The 21,120-nt window shown below is 36.9% G+C and overlaps 1 protein-coding gene across 1 annotated transcript in view; it reads right to left on the bottom strand.

Moving 5' to 3' along the window:
* The window catches only part of Grin3a (glutamate ionotropic receptor NMDA type subunit 3A), a 179,141-nt gene that overhangs the window by 46,184 nt on the left and 111,837 nt on the right, over positions 1-21,120 (bottom strand). The window contains exons 4-6 of the mRNA XM_046457400.2: positions 16,739-16,884; positions 12,661-12,776; positions 4,027-4,178 (exon numbers count right to left, since the gene is read on the bottom strand). Of these exons, the coding sequence (XP_046313356.1) occupies positions 4,027-4,178; positions 12,661-12,776; positions 16,739-16,884 (414 nt within the window). The remainder of the gene's footprint in view (positions 1-4,026; positions 4,179-12,660; positions 12,777-16,738; positions 16,885-21,120) is intronic.

The following is a 21,120-nucleotide window of genomic DNA, read 5'->3' as shown; positions in this document are numbered from 1 at the left end:
GCAGCTATTTTCTTTCAAGGCTTAAAATGTGTCATTTCAAGCACTCCTGGACTTTAGGGTTTCTGATGATTGGTTTTCCATTAAAGATGACCTGGTGTCTTTCTCTTATCTCTTAATTTTTTTCTTTGATCTGGATTTTTTTTTTTTTTTTTTGCATTTTAATATGTCGTGGAGGGGTTCTTTTCTGGTCTTGTCTATTTGGGGTTCTAAATGTCTCTAGCATATGGGTGTACTTCCTGTTCCCAAGGTTTGAAACATTTTCTGCTATTATTTCACTGATAGGCTATCCATACCATTAGCTTATGTCTCCGCTCCTTCTTTGATGCTATGAGACTTAAATTTGGTGTCTTAATGTCCAAGAGTTCTTTTCTATTCTGATCATAGTATCTTATTTTTTCTTTAACTACTATCTGAATGTTCAAGTCCATCCACTTTGTTTTCAAGCTCTGAGATTCCGCCTTGTACTTGGTTTAATCTCTTTTGAGAGATTTTCAGCCAAGTTTTTTTTTCCCCTCACTACTAGGAACTGAATCCAGGGGTGATTTATCACTGAGTAACATCATCAACCCTTTTTATTTTTTATTTTGAGATAGGGTCTCACTAAGTTGCTGAGGCTGCCCTTGAACTTGTGATCTTCTTGCCTCAGCCTATCAAGTTAATTGGATTACAGGCAAGTGCCACTAAACCCAGCTTCAATAGAGTTTTTTTATTTGACTTTTTGTGCCTTTACCTTCTAAGATTTCTGTTTGTTTGTTTTTTTCCAGAATCTTGATCTCTTTATTAAAATGCTCTTTCATATCATATATTTTCCCTTAGTTCATTCCTTATATCTTTTTAAAATTTATTGATTATCTTAACAGCTAAATTTTTAAAATTTTTGCCCAGCATTTCATTCACTTGAATACCTATAGATAGAGTTGTTGAGGGATTATAAATTTTTGGAGCATCTTTTTGCCTTGCTTCCTCATATTTTCAGAGTGTCTATGTTTTTCTGCATCTGTTGTGATGAGTTTCTTTTCTTATATTATGTGAGGTCTTTTAGAAAGTAGCTATCTCTTTAATATACGTCCTGCACTGACATATCTTAGCATCAAAACATCCAGGTAGCATAATCGAAATATTAAGTTCAATCATCAGCTCTGCTTTGAGAGGAGAGAATAACTGCCAGTAACAGTGATAACTAATAATGAAACATAATTAATTAAAATGCACAAGATTAGAAAGAACTATAAAAAATAAATAATGAGGGAAAACACAACAAAATACTTTATGTAAAACAGCTAATGCAACAACCATCATAAAAAGATTCAGTTTTCTTTTTGCCAAGGCATTTCAAATAGCAACCCTTTTTTCCTGGGCTTCAATTTTAGGATCCCCTGGCTTTGAAGAGGTTTGTGGGACACAATTATTGTATTGTTTGTCTTTTTTCAGCTCTGACCCCAAACAGGCAAACTTACTGGGGGAATCGGTAAGCTGAGCTCTGCCCCTCCTTGCCTGCAAGTCTTGGGGGAGCTTTATTTGTTTCAGAGCAGAATTCATCCTCAGCATCACTGTGCTTTTTAGATCTGGGGTGGGAGTGTTATTCTGGTGGGAGCTGCCGTCCATCTGTCTGGCCCAGATAGCTTGTTGACTGATCTAGATTACACCACACCTCTCCTTCTGAAAGCCTCAATCCATGTGCCATGGGAAGTATGTGGGAAGTGCCCAGGTCATGTCTGAAAATCCTTGAGACAGTTTGGGTATGGGGGAGGTGACAGGGCCTGCAAAAGAATTCTGTGGGTAGCAGCTTTCCACCTGACCCAGAGCCGACCGGCTTCCACTCGAAGTCAACCTTGCTCCTTATCACAGTTTGAACCACCAATTTCAAAGGAAAACGCCCTTCACTTTTCTCTGCTCTGTAGACCTGCAGACTAGCAGCTGCAGCTCCTGTTGCTGCCCAGAGCTCCCCAAAACTCCATGTGATAATCTCACTCTTGTGCCCAGATTGACTCACAACAAATCCAGTAAGAAATAAAGCATGGAAAGTTTAAACAATGAGGCTTTTTAAGCTAGCACTGCTTTCTCACTTTTACTAAATCTGCTTGGAAGTACATGGTTTCTCTCCCATGCTGGGACATATCATTCCTGCTTTACGTTCTTACCTTCCAGACCCCTGACTTCTTTTCGGCTATGTTGTTCGGTTTATCTAATTTATCTATTCAATAATTACTTATTGAGTGCCTGCTATGTAGGACGCACTGACAATATAATAGTAAGTGAAGTTTTTTTTCCCCCAGAACTTTTATCATCTAATGAAAAAGAGATATACTAAAAACAATTATTGGATTAAATATATGCTTAAAATAGTGAAATTTATAAATTATGTCCAAGTACTATGAAATAATTAGTGAGATATATGAAATCATGAAGAGACATATGATTCAGATTGGTCAGCATCTATCAGGGTCTAAAAAAATGAGATTTTAGCTGGGAGTTTGTACATGAAGATGTTAGCTGATCAAATATCAGGGGTAAGAGCATTTGAGGGGGAGGAGGTAACAGCAGGTTCAGGGATCCCAAGGCAGGGAAGCTACTAGTGTATTTTCATGTAAAAATGATCATTGCAAAGGAAAAAAAAATGTCCATTGTAGTGCAGTGTGAATGAGCCAGGAAGAAAGTGTCAGGAAATGGGGCTGAGAATTGGGCAGGCAGGTACCAGGGGGCATTGTAGGCCACGCCAGAACTTCAGATTTGTCCTCATGAACATGGGAGGCCATTGCAGGCTTCTAGCAGAAAAGCCATCTGCCATGTGGAAAGCAAATTGGAGGGAGGCAGGAGTGAAAACAAAGAAACCAGTCAGGAGGGCTTTTGGAGTGGTCCAGGTGAGGGATGACAGCTCCGACTAGAGTGACAACGGTGGAGATGACAATAAATGGCATGTTTGAGACATACTTTACAGAAGGAAATAATATGGCTTGTTGATGGATGCAGAAAGTGAGTCATGAAAGGCATTAATGATCCCTGCCAGTCTTTAGGATGAATAACTTAATGCAAAGTTACCACTACCAAAATGTGAAATGCAGGAGGAAAAGCAGGTTTGGGAGGGAGGATGGAGGATCCAGGTTTTGAGGAGTGAAATTTGGGATGTCTGTAGGATATCCAAATAGAGACATCAAAATAGGAGGGTGAGTATATGTTCTGAAGTTCAAAAGAAGAGTCTGTGTTCAAGCAGAAATTTGAGAGTTCCTGCACACAGAGACTACTTAGAACCATTATTATAGTCTTCAGTTTTTTTTTTTTTAAACATAGGGCCAACCTTGTACTTGTTTATTTGACTTCTCTTTTTTTTTTTTTAAATATTTGGGCCTGTTACTTTTGTTACACCTTTCAATATTCTATTTCGGTCATCCCAATTCCACCTTATTTTGTAGGTTTCTAATTACACTGTAATGACAGCGTATTTCAATAGAAAGAATCAGATTTTGACTTTTTGTGTGCCTTGGGCAAATCACTTAGTTCTCTGTGTATTAATTTACCAATAGTAAAGAAGGGAATTGGTTGTGTTTAGTTTTAAAAATCAATGATTCTGTAATACAAGAATATTGGCTAAGTTATGTCTAGATTTTAAATCCATAAGGGATGACTAGATAATTATCATTTGGAAGTTAACAAAGGCTTAGATTAGCTATTGCAGGATATTCTGAAGTTCACATAACAACCAGCAACTAATGGTTAAATTAAACACTATTGATGTAATTCCCAGAGTCTATTGCTGTAATTTAGAGCAGTATTTCTTCTGCACTTGTGAATACAGATTATAGGATAAACTAGAAAATTTGACATTTACTCATTAAAATAGCATCACCTTGAAATCTAAGACAAGCATGTTTCACTGAAAATTCTTATAGGTATGGTCACTCTTTAAGCAAAGTTAGGAATAATCCAAATATCATGGAGAGTCCTAGTAAATTAAATAGCTTGAATTATTGACCACAATTCAAATTAAAGATAGGCGAAGTGTTAACATTATCAGCAGTTTTTCCATACCTCAGTGACAGCGAAAGTTCTCTTGCCACAGGGAACCATCTTGTACCACTTGTCGTGTAGCACGTCCATAAACCCATGTGACTTATATTGGCTGATTAGCTCAGATATATTGGAGGTCAGTGGAGAGTTGGGTGGAAGACCAATGCCATATCCTAGGAGAAAATAATCTCACATGAGTTTTTCACATTGTTCTTGAGAGGAATAACTGTATAGATATTGCTATCAGATCTGACAATAAAGGAATGGTGGGTTTGCATGATCTTTCCTCCAAAGGACCCTAAGACATTCTTAATTATGATTACTTTTAGAACAGCCAAATCTCTGAATAGATGAGTTTGAAAAGGATAGGGATGGGCTGTGCACAGTTTTCTAGGAGAACACTTCAAAATAGTCCTTAGATGCAATCTTTGAGGTCATTACCAAGGCTAGGATTCCCTATTCACCTCTCCAGAATCCAGCCTCTGGATTTTAAGTAACAAAATTGGATTCATCATAATCTTTGGTTTATGACATTATCTTATTATTGTTAACACATGACAATTTTTTACTTTTATGATTCATTTTATTCTGTTTGTGGATAATATAATAAGATCATGTGGACATTTAATACAGTATGTAAAGTAAAATATCCAACAAGAAATTATAATGACTTCAATTATTAAAAAGTCTGGTAACACCAAGTGTTGGAGAAGACATGGACCAGTCAGATCACTTATACACTGCTTATTGAAACACAAAGTGGTATGATCATTTTGAAGAACAGTTAGTTATTATTTTTTTGTGGTTGATCATTTATATACTTCAAGATCAGCAATTCTGCTCCTACATATACTTCCAAAAACCTCTACAAGCATACCAGATGTGATCAAGAATGTTGTTAGAAGCACTATTTATAATAGCAAAAATTGAAACCAACACAAATGTCCAAATGTTCTTTGGCAAGAGAATAATTAAATAAATATTATAACAAACTGATTTGAATATTATACAATGTAAAATATTTGAACTAGAACTAGACACAATGATATGGATGCCTCAGCACTATGTTGTTAGGTGAAATGTGACAATCCCAAAAGATTACTTGGAATATGAATGCAAGATGTAGATGTAAAAACACTCAAAACAAGACGGTGTATTATTAGGAGTACACATGTATGTGATGAAGTTTTATTTATGTATTTATTAATTTATGGTACCTGGGATTGAACTTGGGGCACTTAACCACTGACCCACACCCCGCCCTATTTTGTATTTTATTTAGAGACAGGGTCTCACTGAGTTGTTTAGGGCCTTGCTAAGTTGTTGAGGCTGGTTTTGAACTAGCAATCCTCCTGCCTCAGTGTCCGGAGCTACTGGGATTACAGGCATGTGCCACCTTGTCTGGCTGAAGCCATATTTTTGAAAAAAATAAGAATATGATAAATTAAAGATCCAAGGTTGAAATTATATAAGGCACAGGAGCATAGGAGAAAGGGGAAGGGATGAAGAGAGAGAGAGAGCACCAAGATGGATATGGTTTTATTAATCATCTTAGTCTCTATATTCTCATTCCATGTAGCTTTACTTCCTTTCCAAACTGTTCCTACACTGTTAATATCTTTGATGAGCCATGTGAAAGAGACTAATTAACTACATCTTTTTTTTTTTTTTAGCTGTTAGATAGCATGGTCAAAAAAAAAAGATTATTTTTGCCCTCAAGATAATTGAGGAAGATAAATTAAAAATGCAGTTAGTTCCTTTTTCACAGATAAAGACTAAAAGCCTGTCAAGAATCCAAAGATACTTAATGGAAACAAATATTTGCTATAATTATTCTATCTTAAAACTCAATGCCAAAAATATTAGCTTTTGTTCCTTTTTCAATGCAGGCATTCATTTTTAAGAACATGAGGCTGGAGTGTGTGTATAACCAATGAAAGAGTTGAAATAAATAATGCCAAACAATTTTTGAGTTTTAAAAAATTGCACATTTTTCCCCTGATAATTCCGTTTGTTCCTTAACAATAGGGAGTCAAGGAAATGATGACAATGTCAAAAACATGATTAGAATTTTCCATTCAAAGAGCTATTTTGGGTGCCTGTTTTGTGCCTATTAGTTTGGTTTGAAAGGAAAGACTGATGATAAAAGACTTTGGATGGGCAGCATTTTCTTCTGCTGATGTTATCATTAAATAACATTTTAAAAAATATAATGGGCAACTTTTTATAAGGAAGTTACCAGTTTTCTTTAGGAATCTCAGTTGCCCACACATGTATTCAGTACTTGTTTACATGTCAGTTACAACATTAGATACATAGGCAATAAGATTCAACAATTCACTGACACACATTCGTCCATTCATCAAATATCTTATTGAGTAAATAGGCTGTGCTAAGTGTTCAGGATTTAGTAGAGAGAAAAGCAGACATGGTCTCTGTTGTCACAGACTGTCTTTGGGGAGACATTAAACAGTGCATCACATAGTGATTCTTTTATTTCAATTGAGACAGATGCCATTAAAGAGAAGAACTGGGGCAGGTAAGAACTATCTAATGGGAGTGGGTTGGTGGTCAGGATAATTAGTTTGGGTCGAATATGATGAATATTATTGTGTTTTCCCTTTAAAGCAATAGGTTTCAGCAACAACAATTTCTCGTATTTACTGAGGGCTCACTATATCCCAAGTAAAATTCTTGGACAAACGTTTTGCATTCTCTACCCTATTTTGTGAATCATGTACTGGCCCAAGATTGTGTGCTAGATTGTGGCACTGTGTTCAGTTAAATCACTCTGGTATCTCAATAGTAAAAATTAGGACATTCTGAGCCTTCCTTTGTGCCAGACATTTCCCCAATGTATCCCTATGTGTACCCATGCCAGAGTACATACTACTTAGAGATTCAAAGATTGAATAAGTAACTGATAACATCATATAGCTAGTTTAGCTGGCAAAGTCAGTATTTGCAAAGAGATTTGTTTTATTCTAAAATCAGTGCTCTTTTTACCATGTCCATTTCAACAAGTCGAGTCAGGGAAATACTTGACCTATTTCTTCCCTTTCAGTACTTCCTATCACTGTAGCCACATTGATGCACTACCCCCAAATAAGGTAATTCATTTAAAAACCACAACCCTAAAAACTGGTGATTTGTTCTGAGAAAACACAAATATATATTGTTCACAGGTAGATTTTATTTATAAACTTTTCAGCAAGTGGTGTCAATGTAGTAAGTTTGCATATGATTATATATGCTAGGAAATTCCCTAAGCAAGGACACTTACTAATTAAAATGTTTCTCCTAAAAATCCTCTTAAAGCTAATAATTCCAACCTGCATTGGAGTTATAATGGTAGAATAGTTTTCATTTGATAGGCATTTATTGCATCCCTCAGGTTCAGAAGGAGAGATTGCTACCAAGTGAAAGAAAGAGAGAGGCATATTAGACTGATTCTCGATAGTGACATTTTTGACATAAGGCAAAAATACATAGGGAAGGGCTGGGGATGTGGCTCAAATGTGCTCGCCTGGCATGCGTGAGGCACTGGGTTCGATCCCAGCACCACATAAAAATAAAATAAAGATATTGTGTTCACCTAAAAATAAAAAATAAATATTAAAAAAATACATAGGGAAGTTAAAAAAATTTGAAATTAATACAATAAATCTACATAATCTAAGAACAGAATCTTGGTACTACAAGAAAAATGTTAAAATACTCTTAAGAAAAAAGCAATATTAAAGTTGCAAGACAGTAATAAAAAATTGCTATGCAGGAAATAATAAATATTAAATCACTCCACTCCATCATGCTTAATTTAATTTGCAATCAGCTGATAAAAATAGATTGTTATCCTTTTTAAAATTTTCTATTTTAATACATATATTGGATATTGACACTTTAATAGCTCTATTGCTAATTATTATTAGCTAATTAAAATGAATTTTGATGTGGAATGAGGAAAGAAACAGGAAAAAATTATGTGGCAACGAGAACAGGTCTTTGTTAAGAGATATAAATATCCATTTTGTTCAGAAACATAAAAAAGTAAAACCTTGAAGGTTCCATTTCCATACTTCTGTTTTCTCAGTTGCTTCTCAAATTTGATTGTGTTCATTGGTCAAAGAATTGTTATTTTTAAAATCCTGAGTCAGCCTTTGTTGCTTTCATTATCATTAGAAATGTGGCTTTGAAATAAAGACAGGGTTGACTATTTTGTGGTTGATGGATGAAGCAAAATGAAATCCTTCAACCCTACAGATGAAGGCGTCAGGCACCCTGGAAATTGGATACAGCTTAATAGCCCAAGAGAACAATTTTCAGAATAGAATCCTGATCTTTTCCCCATGGATAAATCAGCTTTACTCAGCTAAGAGCAGAGGGAATATATTTTGACTAGCAAATGTGTAGTTAGAAATTCATAGACTAAAAGAATCTTCCTGAAAGGTGGTTGGAAAAGAGATATTTTGAAAATAAGACCTTAGATAGGGTTAAAGAGACTTCGGGAAGGAAGAGTCATTCAGTTTTGTACTCTGTCCTTGTAATACCATGTTTAACCACTTTGGGACAATGGTTGAGAATATATTGTGAAAGTCCCAATTGCAAAGGGAACTTTATAAATGGATTTCCCTTACCCTTAGCACATCAAACTGGGGAGAGAAGAGTCTGGGAAAAGCTGAGATCAATGAAGACTATCCTGGGAAATTTTATAGTGTATTGGTCTCAATTTATCAATTTGACATATTGGGTAATAATTTATTGATGACTTTCTATGTACCAGGCATGATTCTACATGCATTCTGTTTATTGTGTTATTTAATACTTACAACATCACTGCTATAGGTGTATTATTCACATCCTCATTATGCAGATGAGGAACCAGGAGAAATGATTAAGAAATTTGTCACGTTATTGAGAGCTTCTAATCCAAGCTCCCAGACCCCAGAACCAGTGCTCCAAGCAGTGTATTAAATAATTATTGGCAAAGCAAGAAAAAGAACAAGCTGAAAAACAGGCAAGTCTTTGGCAGAAAGGTCACAGATCATTATTTTGCAGTTACATTGGTCTTTTTTCCTTGTTTGACCTTTATTGTCCTGATTCATGAATTTGGGACATGTATTCATTTATCTCAAATCTCTCTCTTTTTTTCCCCCCAAGAACACAATATGTCTTTATGTCCCTAGCATTTAAGTAGCATTTTGACCAAAGACTTTCCACATGCTCTTGAATTGAACCAAATTGTAGGTTGGATTTGCTCCATTGTGTACTATTTAGTAGCAAAGAATACCCATCATGAAGGGTTTTAAGCTCAACATGGAGCTACTGTCTCTCATTGGCCTTACTTTTTCCTTTTGAAACTAAATATGCACAGAAGGGTGAATTTGTAGGTATTTTATTTAGTCTGCTTGAGTTACTACAGCAAAATACCAAAGTCTTGGTAGCTTATAAATAACAGACATTTATTTCTCACAATTTTGAAAACTGGAAAGTCCAGGATCAAGGTGGCAGCAGATTCAGTGTCTGGTGAGGACTACCAGCTTTACAGCTCATAGATGACTTCTAGTCGTGTCCTCACATGATAGATGAGTGAATGAGCTCCCTCCCAGTGGCCCATTTGATAAGAACACTAATCCTATTTTATAAGGGCAGAGCTTTTATGATCTAATGACCTCCCCCAAGAGCCGCATCTTCTAGTTGAGAATTATATTTTGACATATGAATTTTGGAAAATAGGCAAAAATTCAGACAATAGCAGTGTATCAATACTATATAGAGTGAATATAGAAGTCACGTAGGAGTCAATAGACTCTATTGTCCCTCTTCAGTTCCTGAAAATATTTAAGCACTTGGAAAACTATGTGCAAACCATCAGGATACTTTTAACTAACAATATTTGTAAGGAATTAGGTACTTATTTTGAATTTAAACTAATCAACTATATAATTGGTAATACATCAATTATTATATGATTGCTGTATGACCAGGATTGCAGTAGGCTCTGTGGAGGGATACAGATAGGCATCTGCAACATTTGTGAGTTTACTGGGGAAGCATTCATCATAAACTGCTATGATGATGTTTTTATATTTACACAATCTAATTAATAACAAAGCCTACATTTGAATAAGTTCAAAAAACCTAAATGTTGTTAAAGAAAAGCATCTCATATTCTCAAAAATTTCATTAAAAAAATAAGAGAGGGCTGGGGTTGTGGCTCAGTGGTAGAGCCCTTGCCTGGCACGTGTAAAGCACAAGGTTCAATTCCCAGCACCACATAAAGATGAGTAAATAAAATAAAGGTCTTGTGTGCATCTACAACTAGAAAGAAATATTAAGAAATATATATAAGAGAAAATTTCATTGGGAGATATTTTTCCCCAAATTCTTGAGTTAAACATTAAAAAAAAAATCAGCAACCAAGACTTAGCTTTTTGTTGTTGTTGTTGTTGTTGCATGTAACTTATAAGAATCCTCCCTTTGAGTTTTTCCAGGGTCTGTTTTTAGGTTGTGAACTTATTGGCAGGGGCAATATTGAATTAAGTGTTCTGATTTGTATTTCATCCATTTTGAGTATGTATCAATAATGATGACGATGCTCTCTCTTTTGGAATCTGCTATCCTTCCGCTGTCTTACAGGAAGAGCTCTTCCTTGTGCCACTTTGTTTATTCTCTTTGAGAACAATGTGGTGTCTAGAGATGATAGGAACTGCAAGACACCAAGTCTCATGAGCACAGATGGAAATGGAAACAGGAAAACAGTGGGGAGTTAATTGTGTGGCATCTGGCACTGTGGTCCAGAAGAGGCAAACAAACCATCGTATTCTGCCTTTTGACAAGATCAGGTGGCCCCCCCGAAGACAAAGGTGGAAAATGAAACCCCTCATTTTTATGCCTATAAATTATTTATTATTAGTAGCCCTATGGTAGGAAGGACTTCCATTACCCCACACATTTAGGATGTAAATAAAATGTAGTATCCTTTCCATATCCCTTACTGCCACATGCAGAAAAAAAGGAAATTTTCCATTGTTACATTAAAATGGGGTTTACTAAGCATATACTGAATGTTCTTTTGGTTTTCTAGTGTTTGCTTTTTCTCTCTCTTTCTCTCTTTATGGTTTTGCTATCCAAGACTGCAGTCTTAATAAAAGACCAATCCCACTCTCTTCCTGAAGTCCATCCCTGACCCAGGTGGGGGTCATTTTGTCTAGACTGAAGACTGGTTTCTCCTTGGACAGGTCTAAAGAAATAGCATCAGCTGTTATATTCTCATTCATCACAAAAAACAGATTGAAGCAAAAATATCTGCTGATGCGTTCAGGAGAGACAGAGACCAAATATGATTGGGAAATTGGGAAATTGGAATCAAATAGTCTTGATACCCTAGTTAACATACAGCAAAGCACAGATTTCTGGAAATAGGACTTGTGCACCCCCTTGGGATTGTTTCAAGCCAAAGTGTTTTCTGACAAGTGAGCACTGCTGTCTTGAGAGCTAGCACGCACTGTCAGGGAGGGAAAGCTGGGAATTGGGAGATGTGAAATTTGCTGGTTCAAATATCAGCTCCATATATCAACTGTCACTCAGAATGAAAGAAGCTACTGACAAAGCAGTCCTTCTTTGGTTCTGAAGTTTGATTGATTGGTTGATCTAGTTGGAAGCAAAAATTGCTGCCAGTGGGGAGAAAGGCAAACCTGGGGTCCCAAACAAGGTTTTCGTTTAGTATCTTAGAGGGCAGTAAACTTTAAAATGAGTCCCCCCCCCCCACTTACTTTCCAACTAGTGAAAAACACTTATATTGGAAACTGAGATTTGGATTTTAATCCCACATTATCATCTAATTATATAATTATGAAAATATGATACAATATCCTTGGATTTTCTTATGTCTAAAATAGATTGGATTAGATCAATGTTGGGGCTCTGTTGTAAAATATAATCATTCTCTTTTTCTTTTTCTTTTTTTTTATTTTTGGTATTGGGGATTTAACCCAGGGGCACTTTACTACTGAGCTATATCCCCAGGCCCTCCCCAAATTTTTATTTTGAGACTTATTAGATTACTTAGGGCTTTGCTAAGTAGCTGAGGCTAGCCTCAAACTTGCAATCCTTCTGTCTCAGCCTCCCAAGCCACTGGGATTTCAGGCATGACCACCACACCCAGCTTAGTCTCATTTTTGTATCAGATTCATTACAGTGTTTGGCCATTCAAAAATAAAGATGAGGGGCTAATGGTGTAGCTCAGTGGTAGAATGCTTGCCTACTCTGTGCAAGGCCCTGGGTTCCATATCAAGCACCAAAAAACAACAACACTAACAACAATAAAACAGGGAAAAACAAAATTCAAACAAATAAAAAAGACAAATCAAATTAAAACTGGACTCCCTCATTTTGCCACCACTCCCAGATATATGAACCAACACATTTGAGAAACAATTATTTTTTTCACTAACAATTGCATAAATAAATATTTGTTGAGTTGGAGAGAAATAATTTCTAACTTCAGCAACTTAATAGCTAAGTGCTTATGAGTTGAAAATGAAAACAAGGGAAGATGAATAGCTCCTTGCCTCCGACTTTGGCATTTGTGACTTGCTAGGTTAGCAAACTGAGCACATCCTGAGTAAAAGCAAATCAAGAGTGACTGATTAATACCTTCTATGGCAAACGGCTTCCCCACGGTTAGAAGTTTACAGTCAGCATCTATTGACACTTCATAATCCAGAAGGGCTTTGTCCATGATGAAGGCGTCTAGTTTCTCTGGATCATTCCTATATTTAAGACCAAGAGAGAAAAAGTGAACATGATTCATTAATGGGCAGGAAGCATTAAGCCTGACAGTTGGCTTCTGTTTAGGGGACAGACACCTGAACACTAAGGGCAGCACAAGCTTGCTTGCTGCTGACAGATTTGTTGACATCTCACTGACCTGGAGAGTACAGATCAGGGGAAACAGATATTCTTACAAGAAAACATGATAAACCTCTGTGTTTATCTACCAGTCTCTTTCATGACTTCTAAACCCAACAACAAAGCCACGGTGACTGAATTGAATAGGAAGGTATACAGGGAAGGTTACTTCCTCGTAGGTTATCAGAGAAACTCGTGTTAGGTATTGTATTCATTGTCTTCCATATAGTTTATCACTCATAAAGGCTGTGACATAATCAATGAGGAAATTGAGGCTCAGAGAGTCGAAGGAACTTGATCCAGGGGACATAGCTGGTAGAGTTGCAGCCAGTTGGTCTCATTAATCACATGTTGAAAGTTTAATCTTTTTTCCTGAAGATCAATATCATATTATTCAGAGATCAAGTATTGTTTCATATTTATGAGTAGTTATTAAGGAAATATTTAGAAGAGATCTAGTATTCTTGAGAAAAGGAAGTTAGAATAGTCTAAGTCCATGGGCTAGCATTCAATAAATGGAAGGGGAAGCTGATGTAATAGATCTTAGTGGTCCAATTTATTAACATACCTACAGAAATTCATGTTACATCCCAGTAGGTGGTTCTGGCAATGATAATTTAGAGTAGTTGTCCCTGGGCTGTATTAGTGAATTGGCAATGGGCTCAAATTGCTATCAGAAGTCTTGGGGCACTTGGGCATCCTTTATGAAAGTCTTCTTCTTCTTCTTCTTCTTTTTTTTTTTCATACTGGGGATTGAACTCAGGGAGCTTAATCAGTGAGCTACATCTCCAGTAACCTTTTTATTTTGAGATAGGGTCTGGCTAAATAGCTTATGGCCTTGTTGAATTGTTGAGGCTGGCTCTGAAATTGTGATTCTCCTGCCTCAGCCTCCTGAGTCACTGGGATTATAGGTGCATGCCCAGCTAGTCTTCCCATTTTTCTGAACATTAATGCAGAAGAGGTTTTGGGGAAGGCTATGTCTCAGCATAGGCCGAGCTCCTACTTACAAAAAGGGCAAGGGTGGAGAAGTTTGAAAGCAAGCTGTTTAGGTCACTTTTTTTTTTGTCTTCAGCCAGTAGGACATACATATATTGAAGAAAGGCTATTCTATACTCAGGGTTATCTAGACAGCTTTGCAAAGAAAACAACTCTTCTCTATTCCTTTTGGCCTCAGTATGGTATCTTAGAACAAGGAATAGGCTGTTCAAATTCAACGCAGAGAAGTGGTTTCTAAACTCAGAGAAGAGCAAGGCTAGGGCTCATCAAAACTTTAAAAGAGAAAGATGTCCCTAGACAGGTATAAAGTTCATCACTTGGCAGGAAACATATCTTCACATGGATGGATTTGTTTGGACCACACATGGACACATAGTAAGTAGTTTAACTTTTCTTTTTGGTGCCAATTACCATTGCTTACTTTTCATTCTCTTCCAGTAAGTGAAAAAAAAATTTTTTTAAAAAGTATCCTCTTTTCCAGAGGTATTGAATTTAAGTTTTAACAAGGTTCATGTTTGGCTTTAACCAAAATGAAATCACCTCTCAGTTCCATCCATATACTTATACAACTATTCTTAATTTTGGAATGAAAAAAGTGCAGTTGGTTATATCAGATTTCTATTGCATAGGAACTAGAAGCAATCATCTCACACAGACTCCCCTGAGACCATGAGTCACTGGTGAAGAAGTGGCCAAGTGTGATTCAGGTATTATAGCTTCTGTACTGAGTCACCATTGTAGTTGATAGGGCCTCCAGTTGATTCTCCCATTATAGAATCATGCTCTTTTTTTTGAGCATTTATTTAAAAATACATATTACATGCTACAAAGTCATATATTAATATACTGAAAGAAGTGTACATTTTAATAGGATTAATTTATTGTTAAATTGTCACCTTAGGGAGCAGGCCCCTGAGAGAGTTGGTATAAGGCTGGGAGAATTTTGATGGGAGAGGCAAAGGACACAGGTGACTTTCAAGTACAGTGACTTTGGGTGTTGTTCCCTGTAAGTAAGAGCTTTGGGATGCTAGAGGGGCAGGATAACATGAAGACTGCAATTGCTTTGAGTAATGTCTAAGAGCATCAGTAGTGACTAGGTCAAAAGTAGAGAAAGAAGGATGAGAGAGCAGTGAAGTGGTATTAATGATAAGCTCTGCCTGTATTTCTCTTCCACATCAATCAGTGACTCATCTGGGGAACTTGTTGCAATGCAGATTTGGATGCAGTTGGTTTGGGATGGAGCCTGGCATCTTGCATGTCTAACTAGTTCCCAGATACTAACTGGAACACAGATGTTTCTGTAACATGGACTATTCTTTGATCATCAAGGACCTTTCATTATGATTTCCAAACCAGCTTGAAGTAGCGATTGGATTACAAAGAACTGGCTCTAGTCCTGATTCTGCCACTTGTTAGCTGCATTACCATGGAAAGCTTACTTCTTTCAGGCCTTCTTCATCTGTGACTACTTTTCTAACAATTGCTTCTCTCCAGGCTAAAATGGGGCCAATGCTGGGTATGGGAACCTTCTCAAGTAAAGTCACTGGAATAAATGAATGCATGGAGTGAAGAGGAAATGCTGGGAACCCCAGCAGTGGTTCATCTCATGCTTGTCACACTGCCAGCAGAACTCAGTTTGTCAGCCATTATCTAGCTGGGAGCCTAATGCTATTTCCCTGACATCTCATTCTCTCTCTCCGCTGTGTATTTGCCTGAAGGAAAGAATACATACAGAAGAGGATCTGGGAGGCAATGGAGCTCTAAACTCTGTGCCAGAGAGGGACTCTAATGTTTTGATGTTTTTGCAAAATTAAAAGTGCCATTTCATAGTACTTAAGCATCATATATACTTTGCAAATCTAAGAGTGTGTGGCTTCCTCTCCAAGCTCTCATTAAAAGTCCATAAAATTGTTTAAGGAGCCTATTACTAGAACTCTTAAGAAACACAAAGCCCTTATGTTCCATAAAATCTTTTATTTCCTCTCTTTTAAGAACTTGAGGTGGCAGGCCCTGTTGTCCATTGGGGAGATCATTGTAGCTGACCATAGAGAAACCAGCTTCCCAATGCTGCACAATTATAAGGATTGGAGGGATGGATGCCTGTTATTGCCCTGATGCCAAGTGGGAGGGAGAGAACTGCTCACCCTCAGGCAGTGGTGCTTATTGGGATCCATGCATTCACTTTCCCAGGCAGACTAGACAAGTAGACCCATAACTGCATGGTCCTCCTCTGCATTCAGTTCACTGAATCACAGGCTCTGATGATCTGCCATGGCAATGTGATTGCCTTTGATTGCTTTTCATAAATTCTGATGAGAAGGATGCAGACATGGGAAGCACTGCCTTCTATCTTTTCTCTTTTCTACAGGAAATCCCTAAGATAAATTCCATTTCCTCATGGCAAGAGTAGGCATTCCATGGGCTTAGAGATTCACTGTGAAGGAAAGGGTTGCTTTGGGACACTTTATCCCCTGGCCATATTCCCTGTGTGTTTGATCATTTCAGCACCATTGTTTTCTCAAGTGATGCCAAGCCAGCTTTTATTTCCCCCACCATCTGCTGCACTAATGACTCCACTGGCTCTTGGAACAAAGCTACTGTCAACTTGAGACTATGCAGGTAACTAGTAATAGAGGCCACATAATTAAATGCACATATTCCATACTGCCATACTACCTTCTGGGTCCCACACAGTGTGATATTACTGAACACCGTGGAAATACTTGTCATTAAAACAACAACAACAACAACAACAATAAATCGCACCAGTAGCAAAATGACATCAGTTTCAGTGAGAACTTTTAGGATCCAAGAGGTTGACACTCACTTGAGGTACTGCACTCCATCAGGGGTGGCTGGAACATTGTACCTCCTCATATACTCATGCATCTCTGGGAAGCTTTGCCTCACATAATCTTCAGCACTGCTCTCCCGGACAGTTCCAAACCGGAAGCCTTGGGACGGATGGTGCAGCTGAAGGAGAAAAGAAATGGTTTTAATATAAGTTACTATTAGAATTGTTTCCAAATTTTTCCTTTTTCATTATTATTTGGAACCCAGGGATAATTTTTAGGACTTTTAAAACACACAGAGGCACAAACATATAATAAAGATGTGCAGATACAGGTACATCCTCTTCCATATCCCAGTTTTCACATCAGAAATTGTTCTATCTTCAGAAGCAAACAGATGGGAACAAGAAATCCAAACTCCACAACAATTTTTTTCTTTATATTGACAACCTATGATAATGCTTTAAAAGCTGTACAACTTGGCATGTAGAATCAGCTTCATATTCTAAATTGTATTTTGAAATACGTAATTAAGATAATAAATCGAAGATTATGATCCCCTTAGTTAGACCTACACAGAGGCCTAATTAAAAACCTGCATCCTCAGATTAAAATATACCTGACTCAACATTGTGAACATATCCCTCTCTTTTTAATTTTTATTTTATTTTTTAATTTTAATTTATTTTTTTATTTACATATAATAGCAGAATGCACTATAATTCTTATTACTTTCTTAAGTATCAGTTATATTACATGTTAGGTGTGTTGATTTTATTTTTGGTATTATTATGAAATGCTCTTGTTCCTTTATGAAACTGTATTATCCAATGCTGAGTCATGCTGTATATTTCCTCGGAAGGAATAGTGTGTAAGAAAGTTGAGATCAGTGGAGGTGAGGGGTAGCAGGAGTAGATTGAGTAATGTCATAGTTCTCCAGGATGCAAGACTGCATGGTGAGGATGGGCAGTGCATTGGGAGTCCTGCTGAGACCTTTCCGTCACTAAGGATAGAAAAGATACATCACATGAAATGTTACTCAGTGATATCTGGGAGAAGCCTTAATATTGTATCCAAAACTTGGACAATTTCAAATTTAAGAACAAACTGAAATTGGGCCATATTATGAAAGTGATGAAATATCCTGAGGTTTTTTTTTTTTAAGTTGTTGATGGACCTTTTATTTTATTTATTTATATGTGGTGCTGAGAATTGAACCCAGTGCCTCACATATGTTAGGCAAGCACTCTACCACTAAGCCACAATCCCAGCCCAATAACCTGAAGTTTTAGGGCTACACTTCTCCACCAATGTTACAGTAAAGTTTTTGAACTTTTTTATTCTGTTTCATATTGATGCATTTTATACCACTGGTTCTGACTATAAGTTGTGGGGACCATGGGTCCATAGATGGGCTTCGTGAACTTCAAAAATCTGAAATTTTAGGCAATAGTTTATGTAAATACATATTTGTAATTTTTTTCCTATGGAAGGAGAAAATACAGCACTCTTTAAAAATTAATTAGGCTTTCAAGTTGTTTACAACCCCCAATGAAAAAGATAGAGAACTCACTGGATATGGTAACAAATACCTTATAATCAAAGTTAAAGTAATTCTGACACACACTAAAGGCAATATGACCATAATTAAATAAACTATATAGCATGTCCTTATAAGATGTCATGAAATCTATAAAACAAGTTTGTAAAATATGCTTATAAAATCTGGTAGCTGCTCCTATGAAAAAATGGAAAAAGTTTTTATATCATGACCAAAATTAAATATGTGCATATTTATTTAAATACCATAATTCCCATAAGTTCACATATGAACAGGCACACACACACACACACACACACACACACACACACACACCTTGGAAGAAAATATATAAAGATATTTGCAATGGCTGTATGACTGGTGATGAAATAATAATAAGTTTATTTTAAAGTTATGGGTTGTCTTCAGAAACATATATAATGTTTATAAGTAGAAAAAACTTCCTGCAGTCACTGCCATATAGGAACGGATCCCCTGGTTATTCATGATATTTCTTTGGATACCCCACTGTGGAGTAGGTAATATGGTATTATGCCCTTTGTTTAATGTAATTACTTCATACAAATTCTAACATTTTATGTCAGTGCAACCTTAATGAGGCATAAACAATAACAACAGTTAACATTTACTGAGTACTTATCATGTGCCAAACATGGTACTCAGCACTTCATGTGCATTATCTTGTTTAATCCTCATGATGGCTTCACAGGAGGACACTATTACCACTTTCTTTTGAAGAGCAGTATACCGCAACTCAGAGAAATGAAGTAATTGGTGTAAGATCATGCAGCTGGAAGTAGTAGGGATTGGATCAGAACCAGAATCTGTCTGATTTCAAAGCTCTGGTTGTTATCCACCCCATCATCCTGTCTTCCAATTCACAGCAGTAACTGGAGTGATAATGATTATTATTGGGAACTCATCAGCCTTTTCTTAATATTCTCCTTGAGACTTCAACCCCCTGGCAATTCTCACAATAGCAAATTGCTGCCCTATGGATGGAGAAAAGCAAATTCATCAGCATTTTCTCTGTACAACACCTATTCATTTTTTTTTTAAGGCCTACATCAAGATCTTCTGTGCGAAGTCTTTGGTCTTATATAGTTTCACCCTACTACCCAAAGTGATAACAATAAAAGTGATTAATTGCTTATTTATCTATACCAATACAGCAAACTATGTACTTACAAACTATGCACTCTAGCTGTTTATTTAAGCAAACCTTTACATTTCCATGAATCATTTCTTCTGATCCACCTGAGAAACCTGTGACCTAGGTATTTTCACTATATTCCTCTCACAGATGAAGAAACTGAACATTAGAAAGTTTGACATTTGTCCAAGGTCACAGAGCTAGTAAAAGCAGCACCTGGGATTTGAACCCGGACAGTCTGATGGAAGAATTCAGCTTTGACCCCTGTAAAACACTGCTTCTGACATATGTTATACTCACTCCCTGGGTCTGATCTTTGCAAAATCTGCTAGTTATGTGCCAGAGTTAAGGGTTTCAAACCTTTATAATCCTCACAATAATCATGGAATAGATGCTACTTTCTTATTTTACAGATTAAGACACTGAGGTTTGGGTAGCTAATGACCACATTTTCATAGAGATTAACAAGTCTTCATATTATACATAAAGATGTAGTTGTACATACATAAGTGTAGTTGTGTTAACATTTCATTAATGCCTAGATTCTTAACTTCTTCACTGGGCTGGAACTCTGTAAACAAGAATCCTGTCTAGTTTAACTCACCATGGTATTCCCAATGGCTTCCATCAAGTAATCGATCAATGGAATGCTTGATAATGGATTAATTCATAGATATTCTTTGAACACAGGGAGATGATGGCTTTTTCATTCATTTAGTACAAAAAGTGCTAACAGCTTGGCCTACCGCTTAAGCATTGCCATTAAGCCTTTTCTTTAAGGTCAAGGAACATAGGATCATTAAATAACATACTTTTGTCTTGTATATGAAAAGACTCTCTTCCTGGAGTCTATTTCCTCACCTTATCCTGTGGCAATACTTTTATGGCCAATGAACAGTTTCTAGGCAAACTCTGCCTTTCTGGGATTTATTTGCTCTGCTGAAAAGAAAGGGTATCCTTTCTTTTCCAGGCACTAGGAAGGAGGTAGGACCCAGTAGACCCAGGCTCAGAATTTCGGTTCAGGACTGGCTCTTTGTATTTTATCTTTTCCATAACTTTTGGCTGCTATTTGCTCATCAACTTTCACATTGGCCTCATGTGACTCTGTGGAGGCAGTGGTTTTGAGGTTTGGAGAGTGGAAAGTTCCCTAAAGCATGAATGTTTAGGAGATGATGCATTCTGTTAGCTGGATGGGAGCCTCACTCTTACGTGGAGATGTTTTACCTACAACTTCAATGGTCTGAGTCATCATAATCTCCACCCTCCACATGTTCCCTTTATTTCTCTCCAACTTCCTCAGTCATCTTAGAACTCAAAGATGATCTGATCATCATCCATGGCTCCCTATCCACCCTTGGGATAAAGTCCAGACTTTACCCTGGACTCTAAGGTTTGGCATGATTCTATTCCTGCCTTTTTTCTAATTTCATTTCCCTATTCTTACCCCTTACCCTCCGTACTTTTGTCAATTTTCTCAGTTCTTCCAACATATACATCTTGCTTGATCAGAGCTGTTTACACAAACTTGGCTCTGTCTGGGGGTGATCTATTTCCCTATTGCTACTTCTCCTTTATCTCATTAACTCTTACATGCCATTTCCTCAAGGAAGCATTCATTGACCCTAAGCTTGGGTCAGGTCCCCTGAAACACTCATCTATTGCACCTTCAGTTTCACATAGCACTGATAACATTGGAATTATTT

The sequence above is a fragment of the Marmota monax genome, unplaced genomic scaffold (genome assembly GCF_021218885.2).
Source record: "Marmota monax isolate L192 unplaced genomic scaffold, Marmota_monax_Labrador192_F-V1.1 WCK01_AAM20220418_F8-fsc00069, whole genome shotgun sequence".
In the NCBI taxonomy this organism is placed as follows: domain Eukaryota; kingdom Metazoa; phylum Chordata; class Mammalia; order Rodentia; family Sciuridae; genus Marmota; species Marmota monax.
The sequence above is the reverse complement of the archived record's forward strand: the minus strand, read 5'-3'. Positions and strand labels throughout refer to the sequence as shown.